We start from the raw sequence: 20,843 nt of genomic DNA, 5'->3' as shown, positions 1-20,843 counted from the left end.
ACTATTTATATTAATCCAAAAATCGCGGTTTACATGTTGTCATGGAGGAGGAGGATCGCATCCGCCGTGGGTGAGTTCAACCTAAGCTAACGCCGTCCTCCTCTCTTCAGTGGTTCTTCCAGCTGCGCCCCATTATGTAACCTCAGTCCTATACGCTCATTCTGTAGCTTCAGACCTACAGAATTAGCGTAGTGACTGAGGTTTACAATTTCACATGGGGCTACGTTTGTTGTTGCTGCTGCTGCTTGCAGCACGTGCGTTGCAAGCTTGCGTGCGTTGTTGCAAGCGGTGCTGCTGCTTGCAGACAGAGCATTGTCACGCTGCACCACCTTAATATATAGGCTACTCTAAAGTGCACCATGCGTCCTGGTTAACCAGGAAACACACAGAGAGACAGACTAGTCGGATCGTTTTTATTCATATTTACACTTTCTTTTCTATATATCAACAGCATGGCTGGCCCGAACCGAAGCCCGACCACCAATTATGATAATGAGCCTTACCCTAGCCCGACCCGTCGGGTACCCACGGGACCCGTCGGTTTTCGGTCGGGTATCCCAGCTCTACTGCGTACGTGCCTGCGTGCGCATGTGCCTGCGTACGTGCGTACGTGCCTGCGTGCGCACGTGCCTGCGTGCGCACGTGCCTGCGTACGTGCCTGCGTGCGCACGTGCCTGCGTACGTGCCTGCGTGCGCACGTGCCTGCGTACGTGCCTGCGTGCGCACGTGCCTGCGTACGTGCGTGTTCTGAACTTGTTTATATGTCGGGAGTGGAGTGGAATAATCAGTGTCTTGTTTGCGTCCCCCGTATGCGGAGGTCTGCTGACGAGCATCCTTGTCTAGAACATGAACAAACTGGAGGCTAGCTCATTAAGTCTCTCACTAATTACACACTCAGCCCAGAAGTGACACATTTACAAGCACTTTTACAACGGAAGGTCAGCCGGGGGGCGGTCGCTGTCGCCCAAGAAACCCCATATCTACATTATTTATACTTTATTGCGAACGCAGTGAGCACTTACTATGAGACCTAGCAGATCATGTCTGTCTGTGTGTGTGTGTGTGTGTGTGTGTGTGTGTGTGTGTGTGTGTGTGTGTGTGTGTCTGTCTGTGTGTCCCACCTTTGTGCCCATATATGGAGCTGAGTGATTTGTTTGTGATTTATGCAACACACTCCATATTTGGACGTATAGCTGCTCTGGGGACTCCTTATATGGTTATGGCTAAGTTAAAAACTTAACTTGTACGAGTTAATATGTACGAGCTGCGTTCGCTTCCCGCATTTGCGCGTCTTACTGGTTTTAGGGGTGCAACATGAAAACTACAACATGACATCACTGAGCCACGGTGATAACAGACACACTGCGGTGGTTGTAAAACTACAACATGACATCACTGAGCCACGGTGATAACAGACACACTGCGGTGGTTGTAAAACTACAACATGACATCACTGAGCCACGGTGATAACAGACTCACTGGTGGTTGGAAAACTACAACATGACATCACTGAGCCACGGTGATAACAGACACACTGCGGTGGTTGTAAAACTACAACATGACATCACTGAGCCACGGTGATAACAGACTCACTGCGGTGGTTGTAAAACTACAACATGACATCACTGAGCCACGGTGATAACAGACACACTGCGGTGGTTGTAAAACTACAACATGACATCACTGAGCCACGGTTCAGTCGCAGTTCAAATATGATGATCTTTTTCTTCCAATCATCAATAGAGATGAACCCAATCAACTAGGCATGTAACGATAATATCATATATCGATACTACGGTAACTCTGTCATTTCTCTACCGTTTTCGGACGCGGGGAGGCTCGCCGGAACCAGGCCGGCTACCCTGGGTGTGCTCCTGTGGGTCTGGAACCCACCACTCACTTCACACGGGTGTGATTTTTCATTAACCCATTCTGACCGGGCACCCATTTTGGTGTTAGCATCATGTCATGCTTTAGCTATTGAAAAATAGCAGACCTACAAGCTCATAGCGCGCCACCGAGTGGCGCGCTACGAGCTTGTAGGTCTGCTATTTTTGAAAAATTCGAAGAACGACTGACATTTTTAGAATCTGATCTCAGGTCAGAATGGGTCAATCAGACCAGTGTGTGTCCCGTGGTAACCTCGTATGAATCTGATCTCAGGTCAGAATGGGTTAAAATTGATTAAAAAATGATTCAAATAATCTGTATCATTTTTATATATATATATATATATATATATGTTTATTGGTAGTAGTTTTCAACAGTGTAGTACAGTTTGAACATACCATATATATATATATATATATATATATATATATATATATATATATATATTTATATATATATACATATATATATATATATATATATATATATATATGTTTATTGGTAGTAGTTTTCAACAGTGTAGTACAGTTTGAACATACCATATATATATATATATATATATATATATATATATATATATATATTTATATATATATACATATATATATATATATATATATATATATATATGTTTATTGGTAGTAGTTTTCAACAGTGTAGTACAGTTTGAACATACCATATATTTTTTTTTTTCTTCCTCACCCCACCCCTCCCCCCACAGTTATCGTCATCATTAAACAATATAAAAAATAACAACAATTGAGTACAGACATACAAAAACAACCATGTATATTTGACATATAATATGAACAGTGTAGGAAACAAAAATAATAATAATTTAAGCACAGATAACAAAAACAATATAAATATCAAAAAATAAAATAAAACAAAACAAATACAATTATGAGTCGAGGTAATTTGAGTTCAAAAGAGTTACAAGTTATGTTGGAAAATATTGTGTTGAATCGGAACGTTGCCATACAGCAGCACCCTCTATACAGAGTTCTATCGTTATGAGGAAGCAAAAAAACACACATAGTATTGGTTCAATTAGTCTCAAATAATCGGTATCATTTTGAGACCGTTCCCGATGCTGATATGACCCATTCCGATCATGCTACCGATGTAACCGTGCATCCCTCCCAACCCCCCTTCCCCGGGTAAAACAATAGGTACTGGGCTGGGACGACACAGATACAATATTGACAATGCCAAAAAGACAACCACAAGATTTGTGCAACATTTCATGACTCACGGCATTGAAGCTCTAAAATGCGCTGGACTTTCAACACAATCCCAACTGGACAGTTTTAGGACAAAGACGTTTTAATGAAAATCAGTGGATTAAGAACCTCAACACGGACTTTCCTGGAGGCTTAAACATGCCTTAAAATCAGATCTTGAACACAACAAAACTTAAACTCAGGATTAAACTGGAGTAAATCTAAAAGTGATTGGATCAGACTTCCTTCGGATACATGGCGAATGCATTTATTCCTTGCATTGTGGTCGTAACATGCAGTAGGCACAGTGCACTGAAGTTGTTTAATCCCCCTCTCCCCAGGCGCTTGGAGCTGGCGGTGCAGCTGAAGCAGTGGCACCTGAAGGTCATCGAGATCGTGAAGCGAGGTCAGCACCGCAAGTCCCTGGACAAGCTGTTCCAGGGCTTCAAGCCGGCCGTGGAGTCGTGCTACTTCAACTGGGAGGTGGCGTACCCTCTGGCCGGCATCACGTACTGCAGCACGGACAAGAAGAGCGCCGCGTCCTTCTGCTGGGCGCGCAGCGTGCAGCAGCAGAGAGAGGTACGTCTGAACTGTTTTAGCCCCCCGGGACCCACAAAGAGAGATTAGAGATTCATTTTTAGCCCCCGGGACCCACAAAGAGAGATTAGAGATTCATTTTTAGCCCCCGGGGACCCAAACTAATGAAAATAAGCAAAAAAAGGGACCCACAAAAAAAAATTGTCTGCCAACCAAAAATGAAGCTTAAAGCCACATTGGACTGGAGATGCATGATTGGAGATTGTGACCGCACATTTTGATTTTGTTTTTACTAGTCACTTTAGTCTTTTTGTATAAAATTACATTTTAGTTTTTGACATTTTTGACAACATCTGAAAAGTTTTAGTATTAATCTAAACATGGAATTTATTCAGGGTCCTGGAAAGTTAGTTTGCTCTGCATTTTGTGTGTTGAAGGCAGCTAGTCAAACTAGTCAAAGACTTGACTAACCCAACTATCTTTATTATTATTATTATTATTATTTATCTTTGATTAAAAAGCTACATGTATTTTCAAACCAAAACAAAGACAGTTTCATGATGTTGAAAGCCTGTTATTATATTGGCCAAAAAAATGAATGTCCACCAAGTTGTAGAAACTTCACTCATTTACCACTTTCACCCTTTATTAGCGGTGTTTTATTTTAAATTCGTTGTATTTTTGAGCAATGTGTGTCCGTGTGTCTGAGTACTGTCTGCATGTTTGTCTGAGTACGGGAACAGAGTTTGTTGACCACCAAGTGTCACTGTTGTCACTGCAGACACACACACACACACACACACACACACACACACACACACACACACACACACACACACACACACACACACACACACACACACAGTGGCCAGGGAGGAGAGCTTGTACAGTACAGTACAGTACAGTACAGTACAGTACAGTACAGTACAGTACAGTACAGTACAGTACAACTCAGATGGGTCTGATTCTCAGTATTCTTCCTGAGTTTCATAACTGAATTTCCCCGATGGGTTCAATAACGGTCTGTCCGTCTGTCTGTCTGTCTGTCTGTCTGTCTGTCTGTCTGTGCAGAGAGGCGCCAAGGCGGCCATGTTGGGAGGAAGTGGGGGCGACCCCTCCTCCTCCTCTGAGGGGCCGGGGGGAGGGGGAGGGGGCGGGCGCAGCAGTGGCCACTCCCCCCAGCAGCAGGAGGCGGCGGTCCGCCCCAAGGAGACCCTGACCAATAAGAGGAAGGGAGGAGGGGGCGGAGTCCTGGTGCGCCTGGCCGGAGGCGGCGGGCTCTCATTGGACGACGGAGTGGGAGGAGTAGGAGGCGGGGGTAAAGTCCTCTTCAAAGGAGGAGGAGGAGGTTCGGGGTCGTCTTCCTCTGCCGGGGGCAAGGTGAACTGGAGTTTGAACTTGTATTATTAGATAAAGGAAAGAAAAGTGTGAGTGCACGTGAATTGACCTCTAGCTAAGCCCCTCCCCAAACTGCTATGGTCCAATCACAGGGGGGGGGGGGGGGTGTACGAATATGTTCGTACATCCCATAGCTGGGGGGTACGAAAATATGTTCGTACATCCCATAGCTGGGGGGTACGAATATGTTCGTACGTCCCATAGCTGGGGGGTGTGTATATTGTGTATATTGTGTTTGTATCATTCTATGCTGTGCCAGAAACGTTTTCATTACATGTCAATCATGTCCAAGGTGAAGATGACCCAGAACGGAGGGAAGGGGGGTGTGTCCGGAGGGGCCCTGGGGGGGTCCCAGGGGGCCCCTGGAGGAGGAGGAGGAGGAGGGGGGAGCAGCGGAGGGAAGCACGCCAGCGCCAAGCGCAGGACCAGCAGCGAGGACAGGTTGGTTGACACAATTTTTACATACGACGCCTCAGGATTCGATCCGAGAGGTGTCTTGGACGGCTGTGGCCGTCCTAGCGCATCCTCAAAGATACGGGGCGAGATAAGAATATTCAGAATCCTATTTTTTTTTTTGGCATTTCGCTTTTCGCTTGCCGTATGCTAACGCCGCCTGTTGTTCCTGCCTGTCGACTACAAAACAATACTACAACATGACGTAACGATATCATCCTGATGACTACAAAACAATACTACAACATGACGTAACGATATCATCCTGATGACTACAAAACAATACTACAACATGACGTAACGATATCATCCTGATGACTACAAAACAATACTACAACATGACGTAACGATATCATCCTGATGACTACAAAACAATACTACAACATGACGTAACGATATCATCCTGTCGACTACAAAACAATACTACAACATGACGTAACGATATCATCCTGATGACTACAAAACAATACTACAACATGACGTAACGATATCATCCTGATGACTACAAAACAATACTACAACATGACGTAACGATATCATCCTGATGACTACAAAACAATACTACAACATGACGTAACGATATCATCCTGATGACTACAAAACAATACTACAACATGACGTAACGATATCATCCGCTCCCGACAGGATCATACGGACGTTTGAAGCTTTCCTCCGAGGCGGTGGAAAGCCTGGTGAGGCGAGGTTACTAGTGTAGTGGCTAGACAGAGCATATGTCTTTCATGCGGAAGGCCGTGGGTTCGAACCCTGCCTGGGGTCGACGTCAGCATAGAGGGCATGCGGTCGAAACAGGTTCCTAACGCCGAATAAAAAGGGTTCAGATCTGAAGCCTGTCCTGGACGGAGTATCTGGACACAAAAACAAATACATACATACGTGACATAAACCATGCAGCCCCTAGAGGCACTCCAACACAGATAGAAGGAATTACTCTCCTAATGTTGTTGTTTCAGTTTGCATGGTTTTCATTGGCGAGTAGCAAAAAAACGTTCTTCATATTTTCGCTACAGACGAGAGGCTGGTCTGCATTTGTTAACCCTGTTTTTAACCTTTTATGATAGATTTTTTAACCATGTAGCAGTCTGGGATTCCTTGTGAATGAAAAGTGCAATATAAATAAAATTAATTATTATTATTATCATGCGAGAGTACCACAGCTCTAATGAAAGCTTAGAATGAAATTAAATGAAAGTTAGAACTATGGACAGAGCAAGGTTTTCATATCGTAAATATAGAACTATGGACAGAGCAAGGTTTTCATATGGTAAATATAGAACTATGGACAGAGCAAGGTTTTCATATCGTAAATATGGAACTATGGACAGAGCAAGGTTTTAATATGGTAAATATAGAACTATGGACAGAGCAAGGTTTTCATATGGTAAATATAGAACTATGGACAGAGCAAGGTTTTAATATGGTAAATATAGAACTATGGACAGAGCAAGGTTTTCATATCGTAAATATAGAACTATGGACAGAGCAAGGTTTTAATATCGTAAATATAGAACTATGGACAGAGCAAGGTTTTAATATCGTAAATATAGAACTATGGACAGAGCAAGGTTTTAATATCGTAAATATAGAACTATGGACAGAGCAAGGTTTTCATATGGTAAATATAGAACTATGGACAGAGCAAGGTTTTCATATGGTAAATATAGAACTATGGACAGAGCAAGGTTTTCATATGGTAAATATAGAACTATGGACAGAGCAAGGTTTTCATATGGTAAATATAGAACTATGGACAGAGCAAGGTTTTCATATCGTAAATATAGAACTATGGACAGAGCAAGGTTTTCATATCGTAAATATAGAACTATGGACAGAGCAAGGTTTTCATATGGTAAATATAGAACTATGGACAGAGCAAGGTTTTCATATCGTAAATATAGAACTATGGACAGAGCAAGGTTTTCATATCGTAAATATAGAACTATGGACAGAGCAAGGTTTTAATATCGTAAATATAGAACTATGGACAGAGCAAGGTTTTCATATCGTAAATATAGAACTATGGACAGAGCAAGGTTTTCATATGGTAAATATAGAACTATGGACAGAGCAAGGTTTTCATATGGTAAATATAGAACTATGGACAGAGCAAGGTTTTCATATCGTAAATATAGAACTATGGACAGAGCAAGGTTTTCATATGGTAAATGTAGAACTATGGACAGAGCAAGGTTTTAATATCGTAAATATAGAACTATGGACAGAGCAAGGTTTTAATATCGTAAATATAGAACTATGGACAGAGCAAGGTTTTCATATGGTAAATATAGAACTATGGACAGAGCAAGGTTTTCATATGGTAAATATAGAACTATGGACAGAGCAAGGTTTTCATATCGTAAATATAGAACTATGGACAGAGCAAGGTTTTAATATCGTAAATATAGAACTATGGACAGAGCAAGGTTTTCATATGGTAAATATAGAACTATGGACAGAGCATGGTTTTCATATCGTAAATATAGAACTATGGACAGAGCAAGGTTTTAATATCGTAAATATAGAACTATGGACAGAGCAAGGTTTTAATATCGTAAATATAGAACTATGGACAGAGCAAGGTTTTAATATGGTAAATATAGAACTATGGACAGAGCAAGGTTTTAATATGGTAAATATAGAACTATGGACAGAGCAAGGTTTTCATATCGTAAATATAGAACTATGGACAGAGCAAGGTTTTAATATCGTAAATATAGAACTATGGACAGAGCAAGGTTTTAATATCGTAAATATAGAACTATGGACAGAGCAAGGTTTTAATATCGTAAATATAGAACTATGGACAGAGCATGGTTTTCATATCGTAAATATAGAACTATGGACAGAGCAAGGTTTTAATATCGTAAATATAGAACTATGGACAGAGCAAGGTTTTAATATCGTAAATATAGAACTATGGACAGAGCAAGGTTTTAATATCGTAAATATAGAACTATGGACAGAGCAAGGTTTTAATATGGTAAATATAGAACTATGGACAGAGCAAGGTTTTCATATCGTAAATATAGAACTATGGACAGAGCAAGGTTTTAATATCGTAAATATAGAACTATGGACAGAGCAAGGTTTTCATATCGTAAATATAGAACTATGGACAGAGCAAGGTTTTCATATCGTAAATATAGAACTATGGACAGAGCAAGGTTTTCATATGGTAAATATAGAACTATGGACAGAGCAAGGTTTTCATATCGTAAATATAGAACTATGGACAGAGCAAGGTTTTCATATGGTAAATATAGAACTATGGACAGAGCAAGGTTTTAATATCGTAAATATAGAACTATGGACAGAGCAAGGTTTTCATATCGTAAATATAGAACTATGGACAGAGCAAGGTTTTCATATCGTAAATATAGAACTATGGACAGAGCAAGGTTTTCATATCGTAAATATAGAACTATGGACAGAGCAAGGTTTTAATATCGTAAATATAGAACTATGGACAGAGCAAGGTTTTCATATCGTAAATATAGAACTATGGACAGAGCAAGGTTTTCATATCGTAAATATAGAACTATGGACAGAGCAAGGTTTTCATATGGTAAATATAGAACTATGGACAGAGCAAGGTTTTCATATCGTAAATATAGAACTATGGACAGAGCAAGGTTTTCATATGGTAAATGTAGAACTATGGACAGAGCAAGGTTTTAATATCGTAAATATAGAACTATGGACAGAGCAAGGTTTTAATATCGTAAATATAGAACTATGGACAGAGCAAGGTTTTCATATGGTAAATATAGAACTATGGACAGAGCAAGGTTTTCATATGGTAAATATAGAACTATGGACAGAGCAAGGTTTTCATATCGTAAATATAGAACTATGGACAGAGCAAGGTTTTAATATCGTAAATATAGAACTATGGACAGAGCAAGGTTTTCATATGGTAAATATAGAACTATGGACAGAGCATGGTTTTCATATCGTAAATATAGAACTATGGACAGAGCAAGGTTTTAATATCGTAAATATAGAACTATGGACAGAGCAAGGTTTTAATATCGTAAATATAGAACTATGGACAGAGCAAGGTTTTAATATCGTAAATATAGAACTATGGACAGAGCAAGGTTTTAATATGGTAAATATAGAACTATGGACAGAGCAAGGTTTTCATATCGTAAATATAGAACTATGGACAGAGCAAGGTTTTAATATCGTAAATATAGAACTATGGACAGAGCAAGGTTTTAATATCGTAAATATAGAACTATGGACAGAGCAAGGTTTTAATATCGTAAATATAGAACTATGGACAGAGCATGGTTTTCATATCGTAAATATAGAACTATGGACAGAGCAAGGTTTTAATATCGTAAATATAGAACTATGGACAGAGCAAGGTTTTAATATCGTAAATATAGAACTATGGACAGAGCAAGGTTTTAATATCGTAAATATAGAACTATGGACAGAGCAAGGTTTTAATATGGTAAATATAGAACTATGGACAGAGCAAGGTTTTCATATCGTAAATATAGAACTATGGACAGAGCAAGGTTTTAATATCGTAAATATAGAACTATGGACAGAGCAAGGTTTTAATATCGTAAATATAGAACTATGGACAGAGCAAGGTTTTAATATCGTAAATATAGAACTATGGACAGAGCAAGGTTTTAATATCGTAAATATAGAACTATGGACAGAGCAAGGTTTTAATATCGTAAATATAGAACTATGGACAGAGCAAGGTTTTAATATCGTAAATATAGAACTATGGACAGAGCAAGGTTTTCATATGGTAAATATAGAACTATGGACAGAGCAAGGTTTTAATATCGTAAATATAGAACTATGGACAGAGCAAGGTTTTCATATCGTAAATATAGAACTATGGACAGAGCAAGGTTTTAATATGGTAAATATAGAACTATGGACAGAGCAAGGTTTTAATATGGTAAATATAGAACTATGGACAGAGCAAGGTTTTCATATCGTAAATATAGAACTATGGACAGAGCAAGGTTTTCATATCGTAAATATAGAACTATGGACAGAGCAAGGTTTTAATATCGTAAATATAGAACTATGGACAGAGCAAGGTTTTAATATGGTAAATATAGAACTATGGACAGAGCAAGGTTTTAATATGGTAAATATAGAACTATGGACAGAGCAAGGTTTTCATATCGTAAATATAGAACTATGGACAGAGCAAGGTTTTAATATGGTAAATATAGAACTATGGACAGAGCAAGGTTTTAATATGGTAAATATAGAACTATGGACAGAGCAAGGTTTTCATATCGTAAATATAGAACTATGGACAGAGCAAGGTTTTAATATCGTAAATATAGAACTATGGACAGAGCAAGGTTTTAATATCGTAAATATAGAACTATGGACAGAGCAAGGTTTTAATATCGTAAATATAGAACTATGGACAGAGCAAGGTTTTAATATCGTAAATATAGAACTATGGACAGAGCAAGGTTTTCATATCGTAAATATAGAACTATGGACAGAGCAAGGTCATGGCAGCTTGTTTACAACCAAAACTGACTTCCTCCTGCTCTGAGCTCCTCTCCAAAATAAGAGACACTTGTAATGATGAGTTCAACGCTAGTTTTATTTACTAACTTTACTTTATTAAGTTCTACTTATAGGACATATATAGAGTCTCCATGTGAGTGGCTGGCTGTGTGCGCCATAATGTTGTCTCAGGATTCTCTGATCTAAGTTCCTGTCTCAGCTCTCGGTAAAGCAGAAGCGTTACCTCGCATGCCTTTGATCTTCCGCGCAGCAAACATTTTGATGACACTGGCGCACCGGTTATGTGCAGGGCTGTTTATATATAAACTTTATTACAGGCTCGTGGCCCACAAGGCAAGACAGTACATCACATATACGAGAATACAAATAAATAATACAGTACATTTACCCACCACATCCAAATTATATATTTCCATCCGATTCTGATTGTTCATAATACACACAACTTTATTTTTTTCTCCTTCTTTAAAAAAAACATTTTCTTTCACATCAGCATGTATGATTTATAGACTACATTTGTATCTGTACCACTGTCTCTCCAGTCTCCAGTCAGAGTTCAATGAATGTGACTTTAAATGAATGTAGAATTATGTGCAGGGATGTAATTTGCATACAGATGTGAGTGGACTTAATTTGACTTTAAACCTTTTTATATACATTTACATTTAAGAGAAAATGTTGGCACCCGTGCCTAAGGTTGCCTACCCCTGGTATTAGTGATGCACCGAATATTCGGCCGCAGAAAATATTCGGCAGAAAATGGCTAAAAAAGCATTTTCGGAATAGTTTATGCAATTAATGCATTCAAAAGAGCTGAATAAATGTTTTGTGGACCCATAACAGTGATTATTATTGAAGTCAAGTTTTGCCATAACCATAAATCAGGTAGCTTTAAGGTACGGCAATGGTAGGCAAAAATATATACAATATTAAATCTTTTCGGTTATTCGGTATTCGGTTTTCGGCCAACTGTTTCTTATATTCGGTATTCGGTTTCGGCCAAGAAAGTCCCTTTCGGTGCATCCCTACCTGGTATAGTTCATGATGACTAAAGACAACCACTTATCTGACGTTGAACTGAACCCAGGCGTCTCTCCGAGCCACTAAACTAACACCTGACTCCTCCCACAGCTCTCTGGAGCCAATAAACTAACACCTGACTCCTCCCACAGCTCTCTGGAGCCAATAAACTAACGCCTGACTCCTCCCACAGCTCTCTGGAGCCAATAAACTAACACCTGACTCCTCCCACAGCTCTCTGGAGCCAATAAACTAACGCCTGACTCCTCCCACAGCTCTCTGGAGCCACTAAACTAACACCTGACTCCTCCCACAGCTCTCTGGAGCCAATAAACTAACACCTGACTCCTCCCACAGCTCTCTGGAGCCAATAAACTAACGCCTGACTCCTCCCACAGCTCTCTGGAGCCAATAAACTAATGCCTGACTCCTCCCACAGCTCTCTGGAGCCAATAAACTAACGCCTGACTCCTCCCACAGCTCTCTGGAGCCCATAAACTAACGCCTGACTCCTCCCACAGCTCTCTGGAGCCAATAAACTAATGCCTGACTCCTCCCACAGCTCTCTGGAGCCAATAAACTAACGCCTGACTCCTCCCACAGCTCTCTGGAGCCAATAAACTAACGCCTGACTCCTCCCACAGCTCTCTGGAGCCAATAAACTAACGCCTGACTCCTCCCACAGCTCTCTGGAGCCCATAAACTAACGCCTGACTCCTCCCACAGCTCTCTGGAGCCAATAAACTAATGCCTGACTCCTCCCACAGCTCTCTGGAGCCAATAAACTAATGCCTGACTCCTCCCACAGCTCTCTGGAGCCAATAAACTAACGCCTGACTCCTCCCACAGCTCTCTGGAGCCAATAAACTAACGCCTGACTCCTCCCACAGCTCTCTGGAGCCAATAAACTAACGCCTGACTCCTCCCACAGCTCTCTGGAGCCAATAAACTAATGCCTGACTCCTCCCACAGCTCTCTGGAGCCAATAAACTAATGCCTGACTCCTCCCACAGCTCTCTGGAGCCAATAAACTAACGCCTGACTCCTCCCACAGCTCTCTGGAGCCAATAAACTAACGCCTGACTCCTCCCACAGCTCTCTGGAGCCAATAAACTAATGCCTGACTCCTCCCACAGCTCTCTGGAGCCAATAAACTAACACCTGACTCCTCCCACAGCTCTCTGGAGCCAATAAACTAACGCCTGACTCCTCCCACAGCTCTCTGGAGCCAATAAACTAACGCCTGACTCCTCCCACAGCTCTCTGGAGCCAATAAACTAACGCCTGACTCCTCCCACAGCTCTCTGGAGCCAATAAACTAACGCCTGACTCCTCCCACAGCTCTCTGGAGCCAATAAACTAACACCTGACTCCTCCCACAGCTCTCTGGAGCCAATAAACTAACGCCTGACTCCTCCCACAGCTCTCTGGAGCCAATAAACTAACACCTGACTCCTCCCACAGCTCTCTGGAGCCAATAAACTAACGCCTGACTCCTCCCACAGCTCTCTGGAGCCCATAAACTAACACCTGACTCCTCCCACAGCTCTCTGGAGCCAATAAACTAACACCTGACTCCTCCCACAGCTCTCTGGAGCCGGACATGGCTGAGCTGAGTCTGGACGACGGCTCCAGCCTGGCTCTGGGCGCCGAGGCCAGCAACACCTTCGACTTCCTGCCTCCTCCGCCCGAAATGCTGCCCTCGCCTAGCACGCTGCTGAGAGAGCCGCGCAAGTACAGGTACACGCTAACACCTAGCACGCTGCTGAGAGAGCCGCGCAAGTACAGGTACACGCTAACACCTAGCATCCTGCTGAGAGAACCGCGCAAATACAGGTACACGCTAACACGTACCTAGCACGCTGCTGAGAGAGCCGCGCAAGTACAGGTACACGCTAACACCTAGCATCCTGCTGAGAGAGGCGCGCAAGTACAGGTACACGCTAACACCTAGCACGCTGCTGAGAGAGGCGCGCAAGTACAGGTACACGCTAACACCTAGCACGCTGCTCCCTAAGAGCCACGCAAGTACAGGTACACGCTAACACCTAGCACCCTGCTCCCTAAGAGCCACGCAAGTATACACTAAAGGTCATTACACACTGGCAAATTGGCGACGCGATGCGAATAAGCAAACTGAAAATGCGAAATATTGTATGTTGCAGTTCGCCTGCGAATCTCTGCAAAATTCGACACCAGAGCGAACAAATAAAGAGCATATTCGCACATTCGCCACTGATGTGGAAGCTTGCATTGACTTCAATTGGTTTACATTTTTTTTTAATTATTCGCACGAATAAATCGCGTCGCCAATTCGCCAGTGTGTAATGACCTTAACACTTTTGTTGATTTAGTGTATTGTTAAAAAGGTGATATGTAAATGTATTATTATTGTTATTCTTCCAGTGGGGGAGGAGGAGGAGGAGGCGTGAACACCTCCAAGATGTTTGACGCCAAGCGGGCGGGCGTCGCCGCCCAGGGGGGCCCTGTGGCCCCGCCCCTCATCCCAGGAGGGGCGGAGCTACCCCCGCCGCCCTGCTTCCCGCCCAAGGAGACGGTGCTGGGGACGACGGTGCTGGTCGTCATGGATACGGCCTCCTCCGACGACAAGGAGGTGGAGGTGGGCCACGCCTTAATTTATAGTTTTTGTTACCTTGTTTGTGGTCGTACTGTTAAAGGACCACTTCACCACTTTTTAACCTATCTTCATATAAGAAACTAAAAAAAAATTGCACCATTTCTTCAAGATTATTAGTGAGGACCTATTATATGAAGATAGGTTGAAAAGTGGTGAAGTGGTCCTTTAAGTAACTTGAACAATAACGATGAATAAATATCGTAATAATATCGTGTGTGAGTGTGTGTGTGTGTGTGTATGTGTATATATATATAGTGATACTGCTTGAATTTCTTTTGTGATTATAATACTTTTCCATATCCTTCCTAACCCCTAGCTGGAGGCGGAGCTTGATGAGAACAAGGAGGAGGAGGAAGAGGAGGAGTTAGAGGAGGAGGAGGAGGAGTTGGAGGAGGACTTGGAGGAGGAGCTAATAGAGACCGACCTCCCGGACGATGAGGCCGAGCCCGACGGGCCCCCGGGGGCCTCCTCCGCCTCGTCTGCCGGTGGCGGCGGCGGTGGTGGTGGTGGTGGCGCCCCCTCTGGCAGCGCCGGGAAACCTCCTCGCGGGGGAGGGGGAGGACGCAAGGAGGCCTCGGCGGGTACGTTATTACATCATCGCCTGATCGCAATTATTTGATACAATCAAGATTATTTATTTTGCATAATAATGTATAATAATTACAATAATAATAAAGTTGAAAAATGTCCATACATTTAAAAAAAAATAGCAGATCTACAAGCTTGCGACACGTCACTTCGTGACCTGTTATAAGTTTGTAAATCAACTTTTTAAACTATTTCAATTATTAAATGTGTGTTTTAGAGTTGTAGGCTTTATACTTCCTTCCTGGACTACATGTTGTCTCAGTAAGACAGCCCCTCCCCCTATCCACAAGGAGGAGCAGTGCACCAAAGCATTATGGGAAATGTAGTCCAGGAAGGAAGTGAGCCCAGTGTCTATGACATCAGAGACACTGGGCTCACTGATAAGATCTAAAACCACACATAAAGTTTTCCAAATCTCCTAAACGTCATTAACATATTATAACATTATATAAGTGTCCCTTTAACGTTCAAATTTCCAATGCAATCAAACACAATTGAATTGTTAATCACAATTATTTGCGGTGACAATTAATGGTTAAATCTTAAGGTCATTACACACTGGCGAATTGGCGACGCGATGCGAATAAGCGATCTGAAAATGCGAAATATTGCATGTTGCAGTTCACCTGCGAATCTCTGCAGAATACGACACCAGAGCGAACAAATAAAGAGCGAAAACGGTCGCATTTTCGCACATTCACCACTCATGTGGAAGCTTGCATGGACTTCAATTGTTTTTTTTTAAAATGCGAATTATTCGCACGAATATATCGCGCCGCCAATTCGCCAGTTAGTGTAATGACCTTTATTGTGACAAAAGTTAATGTTTAAATCATCCAATCACGTGTCTCGGCTCCAGCCCTGGCGGCGGGCGTGGCATCGTGGCCCCCCGGGAACCCCCACCACCCCCACCACCACCACCGCACCGTGGCCATAGTGGGAGGGGCCTCTGTGGCCGCCGCCGCCGTGGGGGCGGAGCTTCCAGCAGCGGTGGCGTTGGCGGGGGCAGCGGGCGGAGGAGAGGACGACTACCAGGCGTACTACGTGAACGCCGCCGCCTCGGAGGACGGGGGGGACAGGGGCGTGGCCGACATGCACCAGGAGGAGGAGCCGGACATCTTCGCCGGGATCAAACCGCTGGAGCAGGAGGGGCGCATGGAGGTACGTTATAAATGATACTAATAAACGTCTATTATGTTTTGGGTGACCAATGACCATGCCATGTTGTCCTGTCTTGTCTTGTCGTACGTTTGTCTTGTTTTTGTTTCAAAACTTGATTCAGGTTACGTGGTTTTGTATTAGTGTCGCTTCCATGTTAGCTATAGGACTATGCAACTTTTTATTTTATTTTCCTATTTTTATTTTCTGCTACCACAATATTCTGTGTATGGACTCACAACATTTTGTTATCTTTTATATGTTTCATATGGGTGTGTCACATAAACTGTCATTTGATTTACTGTATACCCTGAATCTTGAATAAACAAAACAGTGAAAAAAAAAAAATGATACTAATAAACAGCGCCCCCCTGTGTCCGTCCCAGGTGCTGTTTGCGTGCGCCGAGGCCCTCCACGCCCACGGCTACAGCAACGAGGCGTGCCGCCTGGCGGTGGAGCTGGCCGGAGACCTGCTGGCCAACCCTCCAGACCTGAAGGTGGAGCAGCCTCAGACCAAGGTAAGACCTCGGTTTCCTCCGCCATCTTGTGTTTCAACGTGTGAGAATGTAATGCAGCAGATCTATGTAAAGCGTCCTTGGATAAAAGTGCTCTATAGAAATGCACCACGTACCATTTCTTTTCTGCGTGTGCTTCAGGGTAAGAAGAGCAAGGTGTCGACCACCCGCCAGACGCAGGTCGCCACCAACACGCTGTGTAAAGCTGCCTTCCTGCTGACCGTGCTCAGTGAGCGCCTGGAGCTCCACAACCTGGCCTTCAGCACCGGCATGTTCTCCCTGGAGCTGCAGAGACCGCCTGCCTCCACCAAGGCCCTGGAGGTATGTAGCCCACACTCACACACTCTTCTCCCTTCTCTACGACACCCTGGACAACGCTCCACACGTCCCAGACTCTTCTCCCTTCTCTAAAACACCCTGGACAACACTCCACACGTCCCAGACTCTTCTCCCTTCTCTAAAACACCCTGGACAACGCTCCACACGTCCCAGACTCTTCTCCCTTCTCTAAAACACCCTGGACAACGCTCCACACGTCCCAGACTCTTCTCCCTTCTCTAAAACACCCTGGACAACACTCCACACATCCCAGACTCTTCTCCCTTCTCTGAAACACCCTGGACAACACTCCACACGTCCCAGACTCTTCTCCCTTCTCTAAAACACCCTGGACAACGCTCCACACGTCCCAGACTCTTCTCCCTTCTCTAAAACACCCTGGACAACGCTCCACACGTCCCAGACTCTTCTCCCTTCCGTAAAACACTCTGGACAACACTCCACACGTCCCAGACTCTTGGTGAAGCTGGCCTATCAGGAGTCAGAACATTGTCTCTCTCTCTGTGTCCTCCCAGGTGAAGCTGGCCTATCAGGAGTCAGAACATTGTCTCTCTCTCTGTGTCCTCCCAGGTGAAGCTGGCCTATCAGGAGTCAGAACATTGTCTCTCTCTCTGTGTCCTCCCAGGTGAAGCTGGCCTATCAGGAGTCCGAGGTGGTGTCTCTGCTGAAGAAGATCCCGTTGGGCGTGGTGGAGATGACGGCCATCAGGGACCGCGCCGAGCAGCTGCGAGACGGGAACTTCTGCGACTACCGCCCCGTCCTGCCCCTGATGCTGGCCAGCTTCATCTTCGACGTGCTCTGTACCCCAGGTAGGTGTCAAAGTCGGACCCCCCATAACGTGTGTGTGTGTGTGTGTGTGTGTGTGTGCGCCTGCTTGTCAGTCATATCATATCCGGGTCCACTGATGGGACTTCCAAGTTATTGACATGTGTCCCGCTGTCCCTCTTCCCGGTCCTGTGTGTGTGTTATTGACATGTGTCTCTTCCCGCTCCAGTGTGTGCCGTGGTGTCTCCGACGGGCTCCCGCCCGCCCTCGCGGAACCGGAACAACGAGATGCCGGGCGACGAGGAGCTGGGCTTCGAGGCTGCGGTCGCTGCTCTGGGTGAGGACGAGAATGAGGCCTTTATTATGTCTGCTGCTGTGGTGGTGGTGGGGGTGGTGGTGCACACACAATGACTCCATTAAGGCATTCTGACCTGAGATCAGATCCTATAAATGTTCTTCTACATCCTGACAGTTTTCTGAAAAAACATTTTATTTATTGGCGAAATGGTCAATATATTTAGTCTTTTTTTTTTAGTCGCCATAGCTTAGATTTTTATTTAGTTTTCGTCAGTGAAAAAAACCTTTTGTTGACGAGCATTTGTCGTAGAGATACACGATATAATCGTTAGTGTATCGGAGCCATATCGGCTGTACAAACGCCATGTCGTTACGGGATGTCGTACGATACCACAGAATGGCCCTTTCACCAAGTATGGGCACATTATTTGATGAGTGAGTGAGTGAGTGAGTGAGTGAGTGAGTGAGTGAGTGAGTGAGTGAGTGAGTGAGTGAGTGAGTGAGAGAGAGAGACACAAGGAGGTCCTGATTCTGGAGGTGGGCTGTGTCTTTGATTTGTACATGGACCAGGCATTCCAAGATAAATATTCTAAGTATCAACCATTACTTGGAAGCATAACAAACCTGGGGTATCGCTGTAGATTTGCCATACTGATATTCTGAAGCCTGGGCTATATGTGCATAAACTGACCATGAGTGGCCTAAGAATAGCTGGCATGACAAAAAGCAAAGCCAAACAACTTGCCAAATACTGTTCTGTCTCGTCTGTTAGAGGCAGTTTGTCTGTGTGGAGGAGGAGGTGCCATGTGTATCCTTAAGTGAACATGAACTGTCAAGCCCGTTATATTTGTTTCCTTGTAAAATTAATTGTAATTTGTGGATTCGAATAAAGAAATGTAAATGTGTGTGTGTGTGTGTGTGTGTGTGTGTGTGTGTGAAGGTATGAAGACCACGGTCAGTGAGGCGGAGCATCCCTTGCTGTGCGAGGGGACCAGGAGAGAGAAGGGAGACCTAGCCCTGGCTCTGATGATCACCTACAAGGACGACCAGAGCAAGCTGAAGAAGGTACGCATCCAACCATGTATTATAATCATAATAATAATAATAATAATAATAATAATAATAAAACTTTATTTGTATAGCACCTTTCATGACATGAAATGCAGCTCAAAGTGCTTTACAGAAAAATGGAGAATTAAAGAAAAGCAAGGCAACAACATTAAGAACAAGCAGTAATGCAATACAGTGAGGACATGAATAACAAAAATAAAAAATAAAAGATCAATTAAAAGCAATGTTGTAGAAGTGGGTCTTGAGCTGTGCTTTAAAAGTGTCTACAGAGGCTGCCTGTCGAAGGTACAGTGGGAGCTTGTTCCATGCCGACGGCCCCTAGAAGCAAAAAGCTGCTTCCCCGTATTTTTTAGTTGCCATTTGTTTTGGCAAAGCGAGCAGGCCAGCAGTGGAAGACCTTAGGGGGCGGTTTGGGACATATTTAGGCAGGCAGTCATGTAGGTAGGAAGGTGCGAGACCATTGAGAGCTTTATAGACAAGTAAAATAATTTTAAAATCAATCCTAAAAACAACCGGAAGCCAGTGCAGTGATGCCAAAACTGTCTTCCTCGCGGGCCGAAAGCGATCTCACAGGCTTACACCGTGTTCATAGACGTCCACTCCTATCTGCAGTGTCTGCTTCACGACCCTCACACGATCCGCTTTTTCCTTCAATTTGTCAACTCACACTCTTTGACTTGGAACACTGGTTTAGAAAAAAACTGTTAAAGGAAGCTCAGACAGCCCCCGGAGCAGACGTCTATGTCCTGCTCTCATCACACGATGTGCTCAATCACTGCCGGGATCCTAATCAGCATCGCTCGCTCTGAGCGATCAATCACCTCGTTATCATCACACTCTGCTCCCACTTCAACAAGAGAAGTCCAGACTTTAAAGGAATTTAAATAAACCATCTCTCTCATGCGTTCTTTCACTCTCTTTCTCATGCTTAATCTGTGCTATCTTGTCCTCTCTCGTCCTCTGTCTTGCCTGAATCCCTGCTCCTTTGATTGGCCTCAAGAACAGTCTCAGAGGGAGAGAGGGAGAGAGGGAGAGGGGGAGAGAGGGAGAGGGGGAGAGGGAGGTAGAGAGGGAGGTAGGGGGAGAGGGGGAGAGAGGGGGAGAGATTAAAATGTCTGTTGCACTGGACTGTAAACAATGTGATGTCCTGATTTCTAGTCAGTCAAAGTCTTTTCTCAGATCAATGGTGTGCATCAGGGCTGGGCAACTTTGACGATGGAGAGGCCCACTATATTTCCACACTCACTCCAGCATATTACTGTTGATGTAGCAGATCTACGAGCTGTAGATCTGCTATTTTTGCTTGTATTATTTGAATTTAAATCCTGAATATTTTCAATTGGAATCCTGAAAAGTTGAAAAATGTTTTATTTAATTCCAAATGCCATTAATTATAGTAATGTTAAC

The 20,843-nt window shown here is 43.5% G+C and overlaps 1 protein-coding gene across 1 annotated transcript in view; it reads left to right on the top strand.

The window, feature by feature from the left end:
• zswim8 (zinc finger, SWIM-type containing 8) overlaps positions 1-20,843 on the top strand; it is a 91,175-nt gene that overhangs the window by 38,159 nt on the left and 32,173 nt on the right. The window contains exons 10-21 of the mRNA XM_080782089.1: positions 3,455-3,692; positions 4,722-5,030; positions 5,308-5,489; positions 13,653-13,805; positions 14,472-14,685; positions 15,020-15,284; positions 16,151-16,452; positions 16,836-16,967; positions 17,106-17,285; positions 17,929-18,112; positions 18,298-18,405; positions 19,306-19,430. Of these exons, the coding sequence (XP_080638215.1) occupies positions 3,455-3,692; positions 4,722-5,030; positions 5,308-5,489; positions 13,653-13,805; positions 14,472-14,685; positions 15,020-15,284; positions 16,151-16,452; positions 16,836-16,967; positions 17,106-17,285; positions 17,929-18,112; positions 18,298-18,405; positions 19,306-19,430 (2,392 nt within the window). The remainder of the gene's footprint in view (positions 1-3,454; positions 3,693-4,721; positions 5,031-5,307; positions 5,490-13,652; positions 13,806-14,471; positions 14,686-15,019; positions 15,285-16,150; positions 16,453-16,835; positions 16,968-17,105; positions 17,286-17,928; positions 18,113-18,297; positions 18,406-19,305; positions 19,431-20,843) is intronic.

This window comes from Protomyctophum bolini (genome assembly GCF_963924005.1).
Source record: "Protomyctophum bolini genome assembly, chromosome: 14".
NCBI classification, from domain to species: domain Eukaryota; kingdom Metazoa; phylum Chordata; class Actinopteri; order Myctophiformes; family Myctophidae; genus Protomyctophum; species Protomyctophum bolini.
This window is presented reverse-complemented; position numbering and strand designations above follow the sequence as displayed.